This window comes from Chironomus tepperi, unplaced genomic scaffold (assembly GCF_022539635.2).
Source record: "Chironomus tepperi strain 1889 unplaced genomic scaffold, CSIRO-AGI_Ctep_v1 contig_445, whole genome shotgun sequence".
NCBI lineage: Eukaryota > Metazoa > Arthropoda > Insecta > Diptera > Chironomidae > Chironomus > Chironomus tepperi.
In genome coordinates, this window is record NW_027226567.1 from 1,667,835 (window position 1) to 1,688,096 (window position 20,262).

At 31.8% G+C, this 20,262-nt stretch overlaps 5 protein-coding genes across 5 annotated transcripts in view; 2 read left to right on the forward strand and 3 right to left on the reverse strand.

Moving 5' to 3' along the window:
• Nna1 (Nna1 carboxypeptidase) overlaps positions 1-1,021 on the forward strand; it is a 53,750-nt gene extending 52,729 nt beyond the window's left edge. Inside the window, exons 15-17 of the mRNA XM_070650721.1 lie at positions 24-233; positions 300-500; positions 558-1,021. Of these exons, the coding sequence (XP_070506822.1) occupies positions 24-233; positions 300-500; positions 558-951 (805 nt within the window). The 3' untranslated portion in view covers positions 952-1,021. The remainder of the gene's footprint in view (positions 1-23; positions 234-299; positions 501-557) is intronic.
• Nadsyn (NAD synthetase) overlaps positions 1-1,244 on the reverse strand; it is an 87,265-nt gene extending 86,021 nt beyond the window's left edge. Inside the window, exon 1 of the mRNA XM_070650560.1 lies at positions 1,098-1,244. The gene's annotated coding sequence lies outside the window, so the exon portion shown is untranslated. The remainder of the gene's footprint in view (positions 1-1,097) is intronic.
• A 264-nt stretch (positions 1,245-1,508) lies between these two features.
• On the reverse strand, positions 1,509-3,194 carry Rbsn-5 (Rabenosyn-5). The gene is made up of 3 exons (XM_070650337.1): positions 2,719-3,194; positions 2,498-2,645; positions 1,509-2,438 (listed from the first exon to the last, which is right to left on the reverse strand). The coding sequence occupies exons 1-3, from the start codon at positions 3,142-3,144 to the stop codon at positions 1,627-1,629; spliced, it is 1,386 nt and encodes a 461-aa protein (XP_070506438.1). The 5' UTR covers positions 3,145-3,194; the 3' UTR covers positions 1,509-1,626.
• Positions 3,195-3,742: 548 nt separating this feature from the next.
• LOC139098129 (cytochrome P450 4g15-like) lies at positions 3,743-10,120 on the forward strand. The gene is made up of 5 exons (XM_070650252.1): positions 3,743-4,082; positions 5,268-5,465; positions 6,273-6,455; positions 8,244-8,827; positions 9,026-10,120. Exons 1-5 carry the CDS (start codon positions 3,872-3,874, stop codon positions 9,566-9,568), a joined length of 1,719 nt encoding a protein of 572 aa, XP_070506353.1. The 5' UTR covers positions 3,743-3,871; the 3' UTR covers positions 9,569-10,120.
• Positions 10,121-10,475: 355 nt separating this feature from the next.
• LOC139098127 (potassium channel, subfamily K, member 16) lies at positions 10,476-19,642 on the reverse strand. The gene is made up of 5 exons (XM_070650251.1): positions 18,978-19,642; positions 11,595-11,904; positions 11,369-11,524; positions 10,902-11,311; positions 10,476-10,790 (listed from the first exon to the last, which is right to left on the reverse strand). The coding sequence occupies exons 1-5, from the start codon at positions 19,236-19,238 to the stop codon at positions 10,635-10,637; spliced, it is 1,293 nt and encodes a 430-aa protein (XP_070506352.1). The 5' UTR covers positions 19,239-19,642; the 3' UTR covers positions 10,476-10,634.
• Between the last annotated feature and the right edge of the window lie 620 nt (positions 19,643-20,262).

Genomic DNA, 20,262 nt, shown 5'->3' on the forward strand with positions numbered 1-20,262 from the left:
TTTTAAATTATTAATTGAAATAGGATTCGCAACATAAATTGTGAAACGGAATCAACATTTGAAACTGCCGAAAGTCTTCATTTTAAATTATCGTTAAAGAAACAGATATGGACTGGAACACAATCAGACACAAATGTATTAGATTTTACAAGACCACTATCATATGGTGCTCAATCATCAGCTGCCATGATGTTCAATAAATCAATCTTCTATGACAGTGAGGCACTTTTGACGTAAGCATTATAAAGCTACAAATTATTGATGTCAAAGTTCATTAAACATTAATTACATTATTACAGTGCCTGTTCACAAAAGCTTTCTGCATGGCAAGAGACAGCAGAAATTGGACTGGAAAAGCTTAAACTAAGTAGATCAAATCGGAAGGAAGTAAGGAAACCCAAAACATCAAAAAATAAAAGTGAGAATAAGATTGAATCCAAAAGTATTCCAAACATTGAGAATATTAGTACAAATCCGGTGAAGCCTAGACGTAGATCAAGGTGAGCTTTCAAAGCTTTTAACTAGTTCCAAAAGCTTAATATGAAAATTTCTTCCAGACCCACATTCCATAGGCTAGTCGAGACTGCCGACATAATATCACATTTAGCTAAAAATACAAAAAGTTCAAGTGCAAAAATTAAGAAGCCAATTATACAGCAGACACCAACAATAGATAACATTAGTGCATCAGCAAACACAACAAAGATCCAGCGATTTAGAACATCATCTTATGTTGCGACTGCTGTTGTGCCATCAAGGAAACACCGAAAATCACTAACGCTACAAACACCACCACTGACACTTCCAGTATCGGCACAGAAACAGCAGAATAATGATCAAAATAGTGATTCCGAGCCAGAAAACATAAAAATTCCTATACGTAGGACAAGATCGAAATCTCTAAAGATATTTAGAGAAGTAGCGGGAAGAAAATGTGAGAAATTATCATAACTAACAATGAAGCTTTGATGTATGCCTTATAAACTGACCACATATTAATAAAATGTTCATTTTCGTAGAATTTTCTTACATTTTTCACTTTATCGATTTTTTAAAAAATTCAATAATTTCACAAATGATGACATGATTGTACTTACATTCTCGTCTGTGCACACGGTCGTCTCAATTCCCACAAAATCACTCCAACTATCTTTAATTATAGCTCTTGATTCGACTGAATTTTCAGTAAATTTGATATTTTTATCACTCACAGAATTGGAAAAATTTCAAAGGTAAACAAAACAAAATTTTTGAATTGCAGATGTTCGCTGTGAAATTTGCAAGGATATTTTTGGCAGGATAACTGGAATTCGACAGCCGTACTTATGTGTTGTATGCATCACTGTCTGCATATCCTTTATTTTGTGTATTATTTGGCATTAAGTTGAAGAATATTATGAAATCAGAGCAAGTAGTTAACTTACAAAAATCATAGCAATCTTAACCGTCAAACTGAATTCAAATAATTATGCAAGAAAGTTTTAAGTCATTCAAAAAATATTCGACAGTTACAAGCAAAATTTTCAGAAATATAAATTTTATTTGATTTAAATAGAATATAATAATCCAATAGTTAACATAAATAGCATACTGGAAGCTAATATAAGAGAGTAAGTAGAATATCGTTCAATTCTGTTGTGTTTTAAGCCAATATTCATGCTGTAGTTCCTTTAAATTAGCTTCAAGAGATTCAATTTCCTCAAATCTCATTGCCTCCCTTGCCTGCTTTATGTAGCCTTTGACAATATTGATTTGGATGATAAGCGGGTCATTAGCGTTTGATTGGTTTTGCTCTTGATATCCACTCCAATTGTCAACAGTTCTTAATGCCGATCCTGTTTTTGAAGATGTTGCTGGATATGAAGCATCTCCAATTAAATCGTACTTCTCAAAAGCTTCTTGAGCCAATCGTCGGTCACGTTCAATCTTTTGGTTTAATTCCATCACTCTTTTATGCTGGATCTTTTTAATTTCATCTTCAACTGGAATTTGTGGAAGTTCTAGCATGTATTCCTTAATAAATTTAATAGCAGCCATACGAAGACTTTTATGCAGCGCCTCTTCCCGACTGCCTTGTTGAGCTTTAAGCGTCAAAGCTTTTTTACTTAAATCATCAAGCAATTCAGCAATGGAACCAATTTTTCCACGTAAAGCACTAGCATCAGCAATTGTATAAATGGAATCGCCTTTGTACAGACTTTTGATTATTTTCTCATACATGGCAATATCAGGCATCACTTCCTTCTTTAATGTCTCAATCCTTTCATATAACTTTGTTATAAATGGCCTGGCAAGTCGACCATCCTGCATCTCTTTTCGGGTTTCTAGTAAATGCAAGCAATGTTCACACATTCTTATTGTGTCTTCTGGTTCTTTGATAATTACATCTGTATTTGATTCTGGTTGTGGTACTTCATGTGATGGATTAATTATCGACACTGGAAATGAATTGAAGTGAAAATTTTGGGATTGAAATTTGATATGCAGCTGTACTTACTCGACTCGTCAATTGATAAGAAATTAGAACATTCATTACACATAATGGAACCGCATAAACGGCAATGATGCTGTCGTCTTGTAAAAAAGAAACTCTTTGCACATGATGGACACAGTTTGACTAATTTACCATCAATCCAAGGTACTAACTGGAATGTAAAGTAAATTTGAGATCCAGTAATGAATAAAAAATGATCCAGTAACAATTAAATCCATACTCACATTTTGTTCATGTTGCTTAATCTGTTGAGGATCAGTAGGACGATTAGTTAGTAGCTTATTAAGCCTAATAATTAGCTTATTAGTTTCAGTCGCATATCTTTCCAGTCGAGGATTTCTAATTGCTTTAAAGTATTCAAAATGGTCCCTAAGAACTCCGATATTTTGCGGTTCCTTAAAGTCAACCCTTACTATCGACTTACTTATACTTAAAGAACTTTCTATTGCCTTTGTGAATTCCTTTTCATCTAAATTTAAAATTTTTTTCTTAGCACTTTTAAAAACATCACGAAATGTTGAAATTAAATCTTTTTCCTCGGAATGTTCATCTTCAAAATGTCTCAGCAGATCCTCTGCTGTCTTCTCATCACTTTTACATATTGGACAGATAAAACCTTCAATTATTTCACTGTCATTATTACTAAACATTTTATTTTGTGAAATTTGTTGAAAAAAATTGTGTAAAATTGATTTTTGAATTTTAAATGACCGTTATGGTATTTTATGAATGGAGACAGCTGGGAATATGAAAACAATTCAGACTGGAGGGAACTATAATAAAATTCATCTTGTGAATTTTGAAGACTAAAGGATTTACCTATCGTCCACAATATTCTGGAAATTGTTCTAGCGCAATTTTTATCGATGTAAACAGATGCAGAAGGATAAAACATGAAATGCGAAAAAATTTGAATTTTTTATGGCCGTTGAGAAAATTGAAGTCTTTGAAGATCTTCTAACGCTGAAACTGATCAGGATTATTTTCCTTAAAGAATTATTCAACAATATGATAAGAAATTGATAGTTTTTAGTTAAATTTTGCGATTGAGTGGTCAGTCTGAATTTAAAAAATTTCTATGTACCATACACCGTACATACGTAAGTAAAGAGCTAAGTAAATGAGCTCTGAGTAAATTAGAGGTATCTCAGACATACACTAATCGCACGTAAATATGAAAACGTAAAGGAAAAGCTATATAAAACAATCAGCGCGAGACAGTTGCCGTTTAAATTTCTTTCAATTGTCGTTCGAGTCGGATCGTGGAATCGGCATCAAAAGTGCTTTAATAAAAAATAAGAAGAAGTGGAAAGAAGTTTGAAAAATTTGTGATTTTCTCTCTTGTTTAATACAGTTGAAAATTATTAAATATTAAAAATGGCTGGTCCTATATCAGCCGAATATCCTTCGCAATCGCAAGGTGCGTCAATGACGGTTTTCTTCTCACTTCTATTTCCTGCGATAGTTTTGTGGTATATCTATTGGAAATTGTCACGTAGACATATGTATCAATTGGCTGATAAACTTCCTGGACCTATTGGATTACCATTTATTGGAAATGCTTTGGATTTGACTGGAACTTCTCATAGTAAGTGACTGAGATATTGAAGAAAACATCAACCGGAAATCTAAAATTTTTGTTCGCATGAGATTCATAAGTGATTCGAGAAACGGTTGAGATTAAGTGGATAAAACGCATCTATTGACTTGAATAAGTTTAGGTCAAGAAAATTGAATTAAATTTCCGACTAATTTGGATTTTTTTAAACTCGAGTTTTTTCTCATCTCGAAAAAAATTTAGTGAAATTTTCGATAACTAAGCAGATATGCTATCTCAAATTGATTCAGATTGATGTAAAAAAGTGGCAAGCATATAGCAATCAAGATTAGCTTTATCTTAATCAATCAGTTCCAAATTTAATTCAAAAATTTCTCAATCTGATAAAATAAAATTCAACCTTGCCGTGCAGTAAACTAGTACACATAAACCCCAACTCCAAAGCATCCTCATAGAAGCACAACTACATCTCATTCATGATAAAATAATTTTTTTAGTCTCTTCATTCTCCTCAATTCTTTCTTCTACAACTCAATTACGCTTGCTTAAATTTTTCACATCCCGCGCAATGTACACGAAAACTTCTTCATATCAATTTATTGTTTTTTTTTTCTGTATTAACTTGATCGCGGGTATATTAGACGATATATTTGATAAGAGGAAATAGTGTAGTGAGGGCAATCAACCCAAAGAAATCAGACAATAATTTGAAAATTTACTTTAAAATTGAACTGAAAAACTTCCGAGCCGAAAATAAAATAAAAGATGTTTAAAGCTTATGATTGAGATCTAAAAAAAGAAGAAATTGAGATTTATGATGCTCATTAATGATAACGTAATATCATTTTCATGTGTCACATTGTTTTTACTTATTGTTCATTTTTATTTTTGCATGTTTGAAAAAGCGACGCGACGAGAAATTCAATTGACTGGAGTGGATATTTTTAGTATTTTTATGCTAAGCGGGGACATTTACATAAATGATGTTTAGAGTTTATTCTTTTGTTTCGTGATTATTAGATGCACATGGCTGAATTATACGTTAATTTAATCAAGTCTCAGCTGATGCTCGGACTGAGTGACGTCATTTGTTGAGAAATTCTGACTGATATCTTTATGAATCTCATTAGATTTTGTAATTTTCCGGTTGTCGTAAAACGGGAAGTTTAAAAAGTAACAAATTAAACTAAAAATAATTTTTCCTATCTCTCTCAGCTGTATTTAGGACAATTGTCGAGAAGGGAAAAGATTTTAATAAAGTAATTAAGCTTTGGGTTGGACCTAAATTGATTGTTTTTCTCGCTGATCCACGTGACATTGAATTGGTACTGAGTAGTCAGGTTTATCTTGAAAAATCACCGGAATATCGCTTCTTCAGACCATGGTTGGGTAATGGACTTCTCATTAGTTCAGGTGAGTTTATGCATTTCTTGTTTGATGCGTTTTGTGTGGAATTAAGTTATATTTTCAACATTCTGTTGATTTCCACGAATAATGTCGGTAAAATGACTTATGAATTGTTTGATTCATTCAACATTAAAAGCACGTGTTTGACAATTTTGTGCAAAATTGAGAACAGTCTTAGAATAACAAAGAATTTATTTAAGATTGAAGTTGCATTTAGCTTTTGCCACTATTTTGATGATTTGCCAGTTTTGCTATTAGAAAATTAAGCTTTTGATAAATTTTAATTTAAAAAAAACTTTTTGAAGTGGAGAAAAAATTTTTAACTTGAAATTTACATGCAAATTTATTGATTTATGTAGAATATTTGGCAATCTAATGACTACTGCATTCAAATTTTACATCCAGTTGGCATTAAGCTCTTTTATAATGTCATTCATTCAAGAATTTAACTGTAAATACTGAAATTAGACCATCAAGATTACTTCAAGAACTTACTATGTCATTATCATTATCGTCACATAAACTTCATCATGATAACTTTCCATTGCAATGTTCTATCACAAAAAGAATTTAAATTTGTGGGAGTAGAACAAAACGAAACTGAAAATTATCATACATATAAAAAAAATATAATTAAAAATTCAAAGTCACACGTGAAGCATTTGATTAAAAAATACTTAACATCAATTCTCATTCTGAGCACATGAGCAATACATAATGCTTTGCCAAAAAGAATTGTTGGAATTCAATTGGAAATTGAAGACAAAAATGTGAAATAAAATGCTAATTTTTCAAAAATCTGTCATACTTTAGGTCAGAAATGGAGAGCTCACAGGAAATTGATTGCACCAACATTCCATCTTAACGTTCTTAAGAGTTTCATAGAACTCTTCAACGATAACTCCCGACTTGTATGCAAGAAGATGAAGGCATTAAATGGCAAAACTTTTGATTGTCATGACTACATGAGTGAGTGCACTGTGGAGACACTTTTGGGTGAGTAGAACAGCCATTTATCATTTTGTTTCCTTTGACCTAGTGACTGTACGGCTAATGTCATCAATATATCTTAAAAATTACTGATTTCCATATGACTATGATGCACGACATGCAGTCGCACACAGATCTATACTTGACGTGAGAGATTTCTTGTTTCTGCATTTTGAAATCAAAATCTTGTCATGCAACAACTTTTACCTAAAATTACACTTCTGTTTTTACTTTCCTCCTGTAACATTATTAAATAGTGTCGATAGATTATTGCAAACTCGTTTCTAATGTTATTATAATTTCTGTGTGAAGCATATTATCGGTTTCTGCAATTTTTTTCGCACTTCCTCGACTTTAGATTGTGGTTGATTCACTTTCCTTGATATGGATCTGCTTGATTTAACACTTTTAATAACTTTCGTTAGACATTTTGCATTCATTGACCTTACTTAATATGAAAATAATGTTATTAAGTCACGTATGATGCATTTGTCTAGTCTAATTTTGAATTTTTGATGAGTTCTGTTATTGTCTGTTGACATGTCTTCTGTGGATAATTTGATTAAAACTTACTGTCAATTCAACCAAACCAAACCAAACTTGTCTCTCAAATCAAGCACTTTCATTGACAAGATGCGAATCTGCACGTAGACCATCCGGCATTAACGAGTATCAGCATGATCAGATGATCATGACGCTTCATTCCATGAATATTCAGTTAATATAAAATATCATGTGATTAAAGCTTAATGATAGCTTATGGATTTTTATGTGCACTACTTATTATTCACTTTCATTGAAATTATTCATTAATTCTATGTCATTTCTTCAATCAGCAACTCGTTCTACGTAATTAGAATCTAATTTGTTTGTTTGTTTGCATTCAGTGATTCGATTCACAAGAATTTGACTATAAACAAATTTTTTTACGCGACTAGACTTCATGGAACTAGAATTTGCATTCATGAAATTCCTCTTTTCCTTGATATGTTCACAAAAAAGTGCATTGTAATGCTGGCTCAACTGAAAATCAGTAATTTCATCCTATTGCAAATAGATTATCAATCAATATACGTCAAAATGATACATGCAATAATTTAATTAAGTACCTGGATTTTATCGTTATTATTTTCATTTGATTTGTATTATGCAATTTTATAGTGCGAAAAGTCATCATACTTATTTACATCTGATGAATATTTCTGTTTGAATTTAAATGAGAGTGAATTTTTATTGAATACTAGTTTTCTCATTAAGGTTATATACTTATTTTTCTAAAATGTCAAGAGATTTCAATAATATTTGAGTAGAAATGCAAGTTAAAATGCTTGCTCCGACCTGAAAAATCATTTCCTGCAAACAGTTCATTCAATAATCTTCAAAATGTTAAGAAAATTAAACTTGAAAATTCGATGTGCACGATCTTCACCAATCATCTATTTAATCCAATGTCACTTCGATAGTTTTATTTAAATTTATAGGACTGTTCCTGTTAATATTGCTAAGCTAATTGCTCAATGTAATCGTGTTCTTAGAAAATTCCGTAACTTTTGTTTACGTAATGCATTTCAAGATCTTGCACTGATCAAACGAGTTTTAACTCTGCAATAATTTGTTTTCACTTTCTTCATATGAGTGTAAACATTACGTCTGAAAATAATAATTATTAATCGCAACAAGTTTCCTATCATTTAAATAAACAAAATATTACTATGACTTAGAGAAAGTTCCTCAATTAGAAAATCCATTTCATCCTAAATGTCATAAAAATCGTAATTTTATTTTCTCTTATAGAAACGGCAATGGGTGTATCGCGAAAGACTCAAGATCAATCTGGCTTCGATTATGCTATGGCTGTCATGAAGATGTGTGACATTTTGCATCTTCGTCATACAAAAATTTGGCTCTATCCTGATATCCTTTTCAATCTAACTAAATATGCTAAAGCTCAAGTTAAGCTCCTCGATGTTATTCATAGTCTTACCAAAAAAGTCATCAGAAGTAAGAAGGAAGCTTTTGCAAAAGGAACTCGTGGAACTTTAGCAACTCCAGAATTTATCAAACCAGAAGAGAAGGAACAAAAGAAGGATGAAGCAAAGAAAACTTCAACAACTACAGCTCCAACACTTGAAGGCATGAATTTTGGTCAATCTGCTGGATTAAAGGATGATCTCGATTTTGATGATGGCATGGACGTTGGAGAAAAGAAACGATTGGCATTTCTCGATTTATTGCTTGAAAGTGCTGAAAATGGTGCTGTTATTTCTGATCAGGAAATTAAGGAACAAGTAGACACGATTATGTTTGAAGGTCATGACACTACTGCTGCCGCATCAAGTTTCTTCTTGTCAATGATGGGAATTCATCAGGATATTCAGGTAAAAAAGGCTTTTTAGTTAGATATTGGTCAGAAAGTTCCTCTAGAACATCTCTTGCCACTTTTTCACACTTGATTCACAAGCTTTTGTGTCAAAATTGTTTACATATTTCTCAAAAACTCAAAAAATTAAGTCGAAGTGAAAATGCAAACAAAAACATAACCTTGATAATAAATTTCTTTCAATTTCTAATTCTAGACCAAAGTTGTTGAAGAACTCGATCAAATCTTTGGCGGTTCTGATCGTCCATGCACATTCCAAGACACTCTCGAAATGAAATACCTTGAACGCTGTATGATGGAAACTTTACGTATGTACCCACCTGTTCCAATTATTGCTAGACACATGAAACATGATTTAAAACTTGCATCGGGAGATTACTCAATTCCAAAAGGCGCCACTGTTGTCGTTGCTACATATAAATTACATCGTCTTGAATCAATTTATCCAAATCCAGACAAATTTGATCCTGACAACTTCTTGCCAGAAAAGACAGCAAATCGTCATTATTATGCCTTTGTTCCATTCTCAGCTGGACCACGTTCATGTGTTGGTCGTAAATATGCAATGTTGAAGCTCAAAGTCATTCTATCGACAATTTTAAGAAACTTCCGGGTTATTTCTGACTTGGGCGAGGAAGATTTCCGTCTTCAGGCTGATATTATTTTGAAACGTGAAGAAGGCTTCCAGATTCGTCTTGAACCACGTCAGCCACGCGCTAAACAAGCATCTGCATCGTAAAACAATATTTCTACTTCTGCACATTTACAATTATTATAAAAATTAAATTGAATTAAACTTTTTATTCTGCATTTGCATGTTAGCGGTTTTCTCTTTTCCCTTTTACGCTATAAATGGAAGTTGTGCCGCATTTGGTGTCTATTTTATAATATTATACTTCTTATTTTAGATTTTGCAGTAATTTGTAAGTTATAATTGAACATTTTGAACGACAATAGAAAAGAATTTTTTGAATCAAATATTCTAATCTGCATAGTTCGCAGAGGTGCTTGTCTTCGAATTTCAGAACTTAGATATGTCCCTAATAGACAGCTACAATAACCATAATTCAATCAACAAGAAAACATTTCAAAATACTCTTACAAATAAATCATAGAATTAATTCTAAAATTTATTCTAAATACCATAATCCGGTCAAAATTATTGGTATTAAATACAAAAAAACAATTTTGAATATGTACAACTGTCTCGATTCTCATGAATGAATGGATATAGTGTAATCTCTCGTAATAAACTTTCTTATAAATCGAGAATTTTAATAATAAAAAGAAAAATTTATATAAAAATAAAAATAAACGTGTTGCATTTATTTATTGAATAATATGAATGAGACGTGAGGTCTGCAGCATCAACAAACAATCTTGCAACAATCGTTATTGTGTACGTAACCAGATGATTTTACTATCGGCGCACTTAATGTACTACACTAGAGATATTTTTGAAGAGAATTGAGCTTTAATTATTGTGAAGAGTTCGATTGGGATTAAAGAGGTTGGATGATGAGATTCGGTCAATCCAAAATGGCTCTATTAACTATTTTATATAGATTACTAGGTTTACTAACTCTATTTCTCTTAGGAACTCCAAAAAAAGTTAATTTACTATAGAAAAATGACCAAATACAACATTTTCATAGACACATCTTTTTCTTTCCTTTTATTTTTAACTTTAAGACTTTTTAAACATTAAATCATGAAGAAATTTTCTCTATCAGTGAGTAAAAGTTATTATTGCTATAGAATCATTGTCAAAGGATCATTAAAAAAGTAATAAGTTATGTTTAGGCTTAAACTGACGACTCATAAATAATAATTTGAACCAATTGTGGCTTCTGCATGTGCTTTATAGACACTTTTTTGAGAATTTCTTTTGTCATTGCCTCTAGTGCATCAATTTCTTCCTTTTCCTTTTTGCTTTTGCTGTTCTTCTTTGTCATTGTAACCTGAAAAATTTGGGATCATCAATATAGACATACAGAAACTAAACCCGTCCAAAAACCTAGCTTTAATCAGCTACAAGCTCAAAAATACCCAGTAACCCTTCCTTTACTCACCACAGACAAGATGGACCTCAAATCATTAACATCAATAGCTCCATGACTTTCTCCAAGCCGTTTCAGTGAATCCGCAAACGATCCAAACTTCAATTGCTGTAATTTCTCCCAACTTCTAATGTACTGTCTTCTAACCAACTCGATAATTGTACTCGTCAATGCCAAACCGATCAAAATGTACACAGTACATAGCAGCATTAGATATTCTCCAGGAACTAAATCTCCAAGACCGACAGTAGTCATTGTGATGAAACTAAAGTAAAAGCCATCAAAAAATGACCATTTTTCCCATTGCATGAACACAGCAGCACCAGCTGATAAGTAGACACCCAGGAACAAAACAGCACCAATTGCATAGAGCCACTTTCTGCCTTTCATTTTCCGAAATTTTGATTCCTTGTTGCACATTTCTAGAATGAAAATATTTTTGAGGTTAAGTCATTTTAGAATTTGTGATCAAGACTTACTAAGTTGTTTACATTTAGCAGCCAATGCAGACACAGAATTGGCAAACAAGCTACCATAATCAGCAATCACAGAGAGCGTAAATGGAAGTCCAAAGATTGCAAAAATTATACAAAATAAACGGCCTTCAAATGTCACAGGTGCTATATTTCCGTACCCTATATTGATTGAAATACGCATTTATTAGAATACAGTACATGGATAAGAATAAAAAGTAGATCCACAAACCTATCGTGGTGCAAATCGTTGATGCAAAGAAAATAGCCTGCATAAGTGTCCATTTTTCTGACTGTACAGGAAAGGCATCAGGATCAGTAAGATTTAAATCTGTATTTTCCATCTGTAGATTTCCTTCAATAGCCGCCTGAACTCTCTTTTCATATGTTTTTAACTGATCCGATAAATATGTTTCGTTTAGATCATTTGTATCGCTAGCATACATTATGTTACTAATAAATATACTACGACTGATTGAAACGTTTGTTCTTAACTCTTGTTCAAGTTCTTTCATTGGTTCATGTTCTATTCGTACGAATACCTGAGAGCAGAAGGAAAATTTCAAGAAATTGATGACATGTTAGCAATTTTTATTTCGAATACTACTTTAAGCTTAACTGGGAATGTTTATGGTCTCACAACAGAAAGGATTAATAATTTACTTATACCCAACACTCGATTCTAAAGGTAAGTGTGTTCGGAGGTTTACTAATTCTAAGGTTCTAGAGAAAAAACACATTTCTCCGCTACATAGCTCGAGTGGGACTCGAACCCATATTCTGTGTTTTCTAATCGCATATTCCTACTACTGGGCAATCGAGGTCTGTTAGAGAGCATGACACAAAGCAAACTTAAACTATATTTCTCTATCCAGTATTCTATTGGAGCACATGGATTAATTAGTAAAGTATACTTAACCTAGAATACTAAGAACAGTAGAGTAAACTTAGTACACTAAGCAACCGGCCCAAGAAGTAGATTTGACAATTTTAATAAGTTCTCTTAGACAGGAAATTAGTAAATACTCATACGTGACTTCTCTTTGCCTCTAAACAACCATAACATGTTCTTGACTGATTTCATTACAAGTTAAACATGCGAAAAAACATTTATCAGTTCATTAATATTTCGTTGTAACCCATCAACTATAATTTCTCACTCTGTTAAAATCAAATTAATTTCCTTTTCTTTTAGTGTAATTTTTTCAACAAACACGCTAGACTTGTCTCATTTATTGACAAATTTCTTCTCGTATTCATCCAAAAATAAAATCTTAATTTAATATTTTGAGAGAAAATATTATCGAAAAATTTATTTTATTAAGGAGAAAATATTGAAAGATCACGAGAGTTAATCGATCCCATCGTTTATTTTTTATGTCAGACAGCAATGTCTTTATTGTGTAAACAAATGTTCAAGCTATATTTTTTACTTTAATTTTCTTCTTTTTATTACAGAATTTTCTTTATTTACTCTTCCACTTGATGAAAACTTTTTTATATGAGAATAAAATATTTTCGAAGGTCTTTTCATGTTTTTCTGCAATCACATGTGTCTATGAATTACAATAGCACCCTTCAGTGGATTTACATAGTTGCGTGGATAATATGAGTTGCAATTATAAAAAATTTAATTCATAAAGTGCCTTTTATAATCAGAATTAACCTGAATTTTAAGCGTAGTAATAATTCTCATTGGGGATGTAGTCAGGGTGAATGGGGGTTTGGGATTGATTTATGTCCGGAAAGCACATGGCGTAAAAATGCCTGAAAATTGTCTTCAGTTTGAGCCCAGATCAAATTAACTCTGTCTTGAGGCCGGATTTCATCAAATTTGATCTGAAGTAAGAGTCACACTAGCCTGGTGCCTCATTTTCAACCATATTCACGTCGTGAGCCTTCTGAGGTGTATGCGATTGAGGTTATGTTACATCAGGTATTATCATACGATAGCCAATCCTTCAATTAGCTTCAAGTACCATTTAATGAAGTCATCGACAACAATTCGGTGCTAGAGCAGTTGGGCAACAAATTCGAAATATTCTTGTATCGTAAGGCTTCAATAAGTGCAATTTGGATGAGTAGCCGACTGTTCTTTATGAGAATTTATTGCAGTAATACGGAGCCTTTATCATAACTTGGTCACGAGCAAATATGAGACTACACATCTGATTTAGTATCATCAATATGTAAGGGTGAAAGGTAAGGGAACTAACAATATGCAGCAACGTTATCACAAAAATTCACGAGATCCATTAAAAACTACTACTTTTTTTTCATAACTTCGTTAAACTTTTAATGGCTTGCATGGCAACTTATGTTTTGTCGAATATTTAATGTTGTGTGGATTTTATGGAAATATGTGGCAAAAAAAAACTTGAAACATGTTTTTACTTCTTTATATCATGAATAATAAATTTCATGTGAATTCTAGTGTCTCCTACAGCAGCAAAAAATATAAGGAAAATAAACAGAATGTGGAATTTTGCAAATGATTTTTAATGTAAACTGAAATTTTAATAAGTTTTATATGAGCGACTTGGATTGAGTTATTAATGAAGTTTTAATATTTAATGGAGGTTATGTTTATTTGCAAAAAAAAATATTTATTGCTTGATTTAATGATAATAAATAAATTGAGATTGTGTTAGGGAAATAGAAATATGATTCTATGGGAAAAACCAGATTATAACTCAGTCTAGCAATGCAATGATCAAAAACAGGTAATTAAGATAGAGAAAAGGTTGTTTGAACTAAATCATCCAGACAGAATACAGTTTGTCTATAAAACGACACTGGAACAAATTCCTTGATCTTATCCTTTCCTCTTTAAATCGTTGAATCATACTCGACTCTCTTAAAAGTGCTGCATTCATCATTTCCAAGTAAATACTCAAAAATTGCGTGTTTTTCCATATAAATGCAAAAATATCAGAATTGGATCATATTTAAAATCAATATAAATTACACAGAACTGCTATAAATATCAAATAAATCAGCTCACTTCTCCCAAGAACTTTAATGATTCATTAACATCAATTTTAACAATTTCATATTAATTGTTTACTTCCTATATTCAAAACATAAATCTCATCGACCTTCATCACATCACTAAATTAACACCAATCAAATCAACATAAATAAGTCAATGAATTTTTCGGTTAATGTTCCACTTAATATCGAAAAATCCATCCACAAATCAGCTCCACAAGGCAATAAATCAATCAAAAGTTCATCATTCTTTTCTATGAATACACACGTAGAGTTTTACATGTAAACAACGATAGAAATAATATCAATCTCATGAATATGTATCAACTTTCATCTTTACGCTTCCAAATGGCAGATCGCATCATCTATATTACACATCTATGCCGCCAAACAGTCAAAATATAGAAAGACTATTAGACTTATTGTTTATCTTTTTTTCCTCAATTTCCATCTATTTTTTTACTCTGTGAAAATTGCCGTTTTAAAGAGGGAAATGTGAGGGAAATTTTTTTGTTTCACTGTGCGCTATTAATAGTTTATCGTAATTTCTTAATGGCTTTGCCCTCTTATTCACTTTTTTTTCGGACTAAATTTTTTTTTTTGTATACGTTTAACTTCTCATGACCGTTGGGATAAAAATGAATATTGAAAGTTCACGTTAATGAGGCGTTTGAGCGCGATTTACTGGAGGTTGATTGAGTTTTAAGGTTTAGTGTTGTCTGAATGAAGATGGAACTGCAATTGCCTGAATATGTTGAATTATATGCAAGATGGAATCGAATTATTGTAAATCGGAGCTTTTTTTGGCTGCCTAATTCATAAAACTCAGCATCTATGTTATGCTTGGATTTATCTAGATAGGAAAAGCAATCGCTGGAAGCACCAACTCATTCAGCATTTGGCAGTTTGAGAAATTACTTTGATCGTATAAGACATTCTATTATTCAATACCTTGGTCAATCACAATAGCACCAACAGAGAGCCGTCACCTAAAGAGACAATTTTTGTCAATTTTGTCACTTTTTTCAGTCTTATGTCACTTGTCATCCGAGTTGTCCGCCCTTTGAGAGCCGTGCTTACTTGCTTACTTACTTACTGAAACCATACTGCGATTTTGAGCCTAAATTGCTTCGAACTGTCGATTTTGCTTGCCTTGTAAAGCTTGTTCAAATTCTCTGTTTCAATAATCAACTGACATTCTGGTATTACCGTTTGACGACATGAAGCTTTTGGAACTCCAGGAAGCCTTTGTCCTTATGGATTCCAATCAAAAATAGTCAAACAAGCTTGTATTTCCATAAGAACCACGCTTAACCCACCAAAAAAATTCCTCCAATAATTAATCATTGGAGGAAGACGAAGAAATTTCGACTTTTCTTTCCGAAACGTCACAAACGTTTCAAGGAAAAGAATTTTTTGCAAAGAAATAAAAACTGTGGGTGAATTTATCTTATATCCCACAAAAAATACATTTTCTGAAGTCAAAAAGTTTTTGTTTTTCTTATGCCATTTAAAAAGTAAACGAATAAATCATGTCTCACATCCTACAATTATGATATGAAATTTCAACTAGACGATGTCTTATTAGAAGACTCTATGCACATGACTTTATTTTATAATCGTTATTTAATATATCAAATTCCTCAAAAATGTGTGCAAGAAAATGTCGCTTAACATCAACATTTTGGCAATATTCCAACATAGTCAAAGATTTCTATTGATAAATTCTCATTTAATGATGCTATTTCGTTACGGAACGCATTCTAATAAATTGTATTCAGAGGAAATAAGAGAAACATCCTAAACAAATGCTTTTTTTTGCTTCTGTTTGCCTTTCCAAATGGAAAAAAGGAGGAAAATTTTAAGGAAAAAGAAGAATCTTTGAAGGTCTCACGTTTCAGCCTGAATGCTGAACATAAGTAGAAACGGAAGTTTCGAGCGAATTTTGCTCGGAAATTCAATTTACATGCTTATTGTTGTGTTAATGTGCGGGATATTTTCCTGTAAATGATATTTTTGTTTAATTTTTGCGTGTTAAAGTATTTGGAATTGATTGACATAGTTTGTTTAGAACTTGGGGTTCCATTTGAACGGTTTTAAGCGAGACTATTCGACTATCTAGAAGGAAGTAAGGAAGGGAAGTTCTAGATATTAACCTAACGGAAAAGAGAACTGATTACGAATAAGAATCGAAGCGGGAACCTTCAATATCCGGTCGCATGATGCTATAACTGAACTATCCTAGTGTTTCTCGATTTGTGACTATATATTCCAATTGCACAATGCGGCACACTTTTTCGCAGTAAAAATTTACCAAAATCAGCCGTCACAGTTCCGTCATGGTAACTTCGTGTGTCTTAGTTTATACGCCAGCGTAGCAGTGCCCAAGCAAACACGATGTGCTGTTCGAGTGTTATTAAAGTTTTATTTACACAATTATCCCAAGCAATTAGTATTTCAAGTGCCAATTTCCTTCTTTTTTGTGAGCTTTACTTTACGACACAACTAAGAACCACTAAATTGCACTACATCTAAGTCAAACAGAGTATTAAGATCGCAATCCAAACTAAATTTCCTTTTATTTTAGTATTCATAAGACCATTCCTAATTAAGTTTTCAAACTGACATTTACTTCCCTCATTTCTCTTTTTTGGCTCATATTTTTCCTTAGTTTTATGATAATTTTATTCAATAAAAGCCTAACAATAAAAAATAATAATAGAAAATTCTCTTCCTTCATTACAAGAGTACGACATAGTAAATGTATAAAAAAGCAAAATAAAAGGTCAATTCATTCCATCTCATTTCAATTTCAATGTTATAACTCAAACAGATGGAAATTTATTGCTATTTTCTCCTCGACAATTATCGTTCTTATATCTACAGACTTTAGGGCGGAAAAGTAGTGGAAAAAAAGACATTCCGAAGACGGAAGGACGTTGATGATCAACATGTTGTCGGTATAAGCAACAACAAAATATCATCATAATTGCATAGTCGACTCCAATAAAAAGTCATGAAATTGCTGTGTTAATAAATAATCATTCATCTCTGATGTCTCGTTTATTTTAATGTTTAATGATTCACAAATGAAAAATAGTTAATGGTGGACATGAAGGAAGAAGAACAGGTGAGAAAATGATGAAACACTTCCAAAACACACACGCTTATAGTAATTTGTTTCCGCTGTTTTTCATTATAATTTTCATGTTAAACGGTCCGAAATTTTTATTGACGCTTTTTAAGTGGATATTTTTATGTTGACGGCTCATTAGACCTCTGGGATTTTAGTGGATGAATGCTGCTCAGACACGATCGTTTTCACTTAATTAATCTGATATTTTATTGTGATTTTTGGGTGTCAATTTTAATGTGTTTTACAAGATGTAAGCTGTTGGAATGTCTCAAAACAATTTGGTGTGTTTATTTGTATAGGATTAAAGTATTGTGTCACATACTGCACATCTTGAAGTGACTAATAGTGGTTTTCTGATACTGAGGTTTAGACTGACTCAGATTTCTAGCTTAATTCTACAAATTTTTACTGTTTGGTCAATTCATTCTGTCAATTCAAGTTCCTTTCATCACGACACTTCGATCTAAGACATCTTAGCAGCCCATTTATTCTTATTGCATTTGGTTCGCATTGATCAAGCTTATCGTATCCATATTTTCGACGTTTTATTGCTTTTTCTCAATAATCAAAGTATTTTTAATCCACAACCAACAGCATCATTTTAATAATACAGCCAAAATGCCAGTTAATAAATCCCCAAAAGATTAACTTCAAAAATATTCACTACAAATGGTTTACAAGCGTTTAAGTAAACAGATTGTCGACGTCTTTGTTGTTTTTTTGTTTAATTGCATTCATCAGAGAGAAAAATTCCTCGTTGGCATCATCATAAATAATCAACTTTGAAAACACGTTAACTAAAAAATTCGCAAGCATTACGAATATTTTTGTCTTTCACACTCTAGACGACTTTTCCACTAAAAATAATCATCATTTTCATCTTACTCCTTTTTTTTTCCTCCTCAATCGTGGGATTCAATTGTTACAATTGAAATGCGAAGCACATGCGGTTTTTTTTGCCGATATAAATAGATCTCATTATACAAAACAGTCGTTTTTCTTGTTTCAAATACGCTTTTCAACATTATTTCTTTTGCTTTGCAATTTCTCATTAGAATGAATGAAATAACTTTGGTCAAAAAATTTCAGTTTTTGTGCGCCACACACAGTAGGAAAGGAAAATAATAAGAATGATTTGTTTAATTAAATTGATTGCGATAATTTTCTTCGTAAAGATAAAATCCAGAAGTCTTGCATTTACGAAATCAACAAAGTTGTAAAAATCATATAAACAGTTAAATGGATTTTGCAGGTATTATTTTGAATAAACAGTAATGATTAAGTAGGTCTAGTGATCTTAACTAGTTTATGCATGAAATATAGTCATTTCCGTAATGCTTTAATTGATTATGTTCCTAAATATATTCCATAGTTCATTGTGAGAACAAAATCTAAGTTCCAGTTAAGCTTGAAGTCGTTTTTCTTGATTTTGATTAACTCTTTCCTTAATAAATTAATAAAATTCATTAGTTACTATTAATCACCTACCCAGCCACCACCATAGCAATACAATCCTAAACCCAACAGCAATCCAATGTGACTAAATGCTGCTTTTATTCCAAATTTATCTAAATAATATAAAAATTTTCCACAACACGTATTCGGTATTTTCACTGCATCATCACTCTTTTCAACATCATCACTCTGTAGCATATCACCGTTCAGTATATTTGTGTTAATAACAGATGGCTCATTATTGTTTACCTCAAAATCAACACGTTTTACGAATATGTCTTCCTCTTCACCCATTTTTTTCTATTTCACTTCTAATGCTTTTCGACCATAAATTACTTTTGCTTATTCAATTCAACTTTTTTTGAATTCTTTTGAGGATTTAAAATTGAAGGTTAATTAATTTAAATTTTATGATGAAATATGGCTGAAGAGAGATTTTCTCTTGGAAACTTCACTTTTCTTGATTAATTATTTCACAATTTTCACTGCCCACTAAGTTATTTTAACTGATTCCTGTGGGATTTGAGAATAATGCAGGCATAAAAATTTTAAAATTTGATTTTTTTTTGTCGCAGTTTTTTCCACTGAATTTTTTAACAGGGTGTCAAACTGTCAATCAATTTAAATTTAAATTATCCGTTATTAATTAATATTTTAATTCAGCTTCTTTTAAGCCTATTTTCGTCCTTACGCTGCGACTCTCAACAACTGACTGAGAAAAATTTTCTGAATGCACAAACGGTTCTTCTTGTGTTATTTTTTTTCACATGAGAAAAAAAAGAGTCGAGAAGAAAAGAAAAACTGAGAAAATCACGGAAAATGTTCATTCATGATATTCGTAAACACGTGAATATTTTGAATATTCTCACGGCATGCATAGTAAATGCTCATTTTGTTATGTTTTTAAATTAATCTGTGCATAAATTATGAATGATCGTAAAAAATTTATGTAAAAATTTTAATTGGATGATTAAGATGGAAAAGTTTTCCAAGAAGCAATGAAAACTGGATAACTACATGAATTTTAGTTCCCTTGAGCTTATGCAATCTTGAATTGTTGTGACTTGTTGACTTTAAGCTTATGAATTGTGTTCTAATGAATTGTGAGCTATTTTCTCAAGTTCATGCTGAACTTTTAAAATTTCATTGAATTTTAAATAATTAATCATGTCCTACACAGTCTTAAATTATCCATAATTCATGCGAACTGTCCCAAAAAGCAAATTAAAATTGCTATAAGATCATACAAACGTCTTTCAAAAATTCAAATTTTTTCAAAATTTGTCTAACGTTTTTCAAAATTTTAAATCTCTAAGGT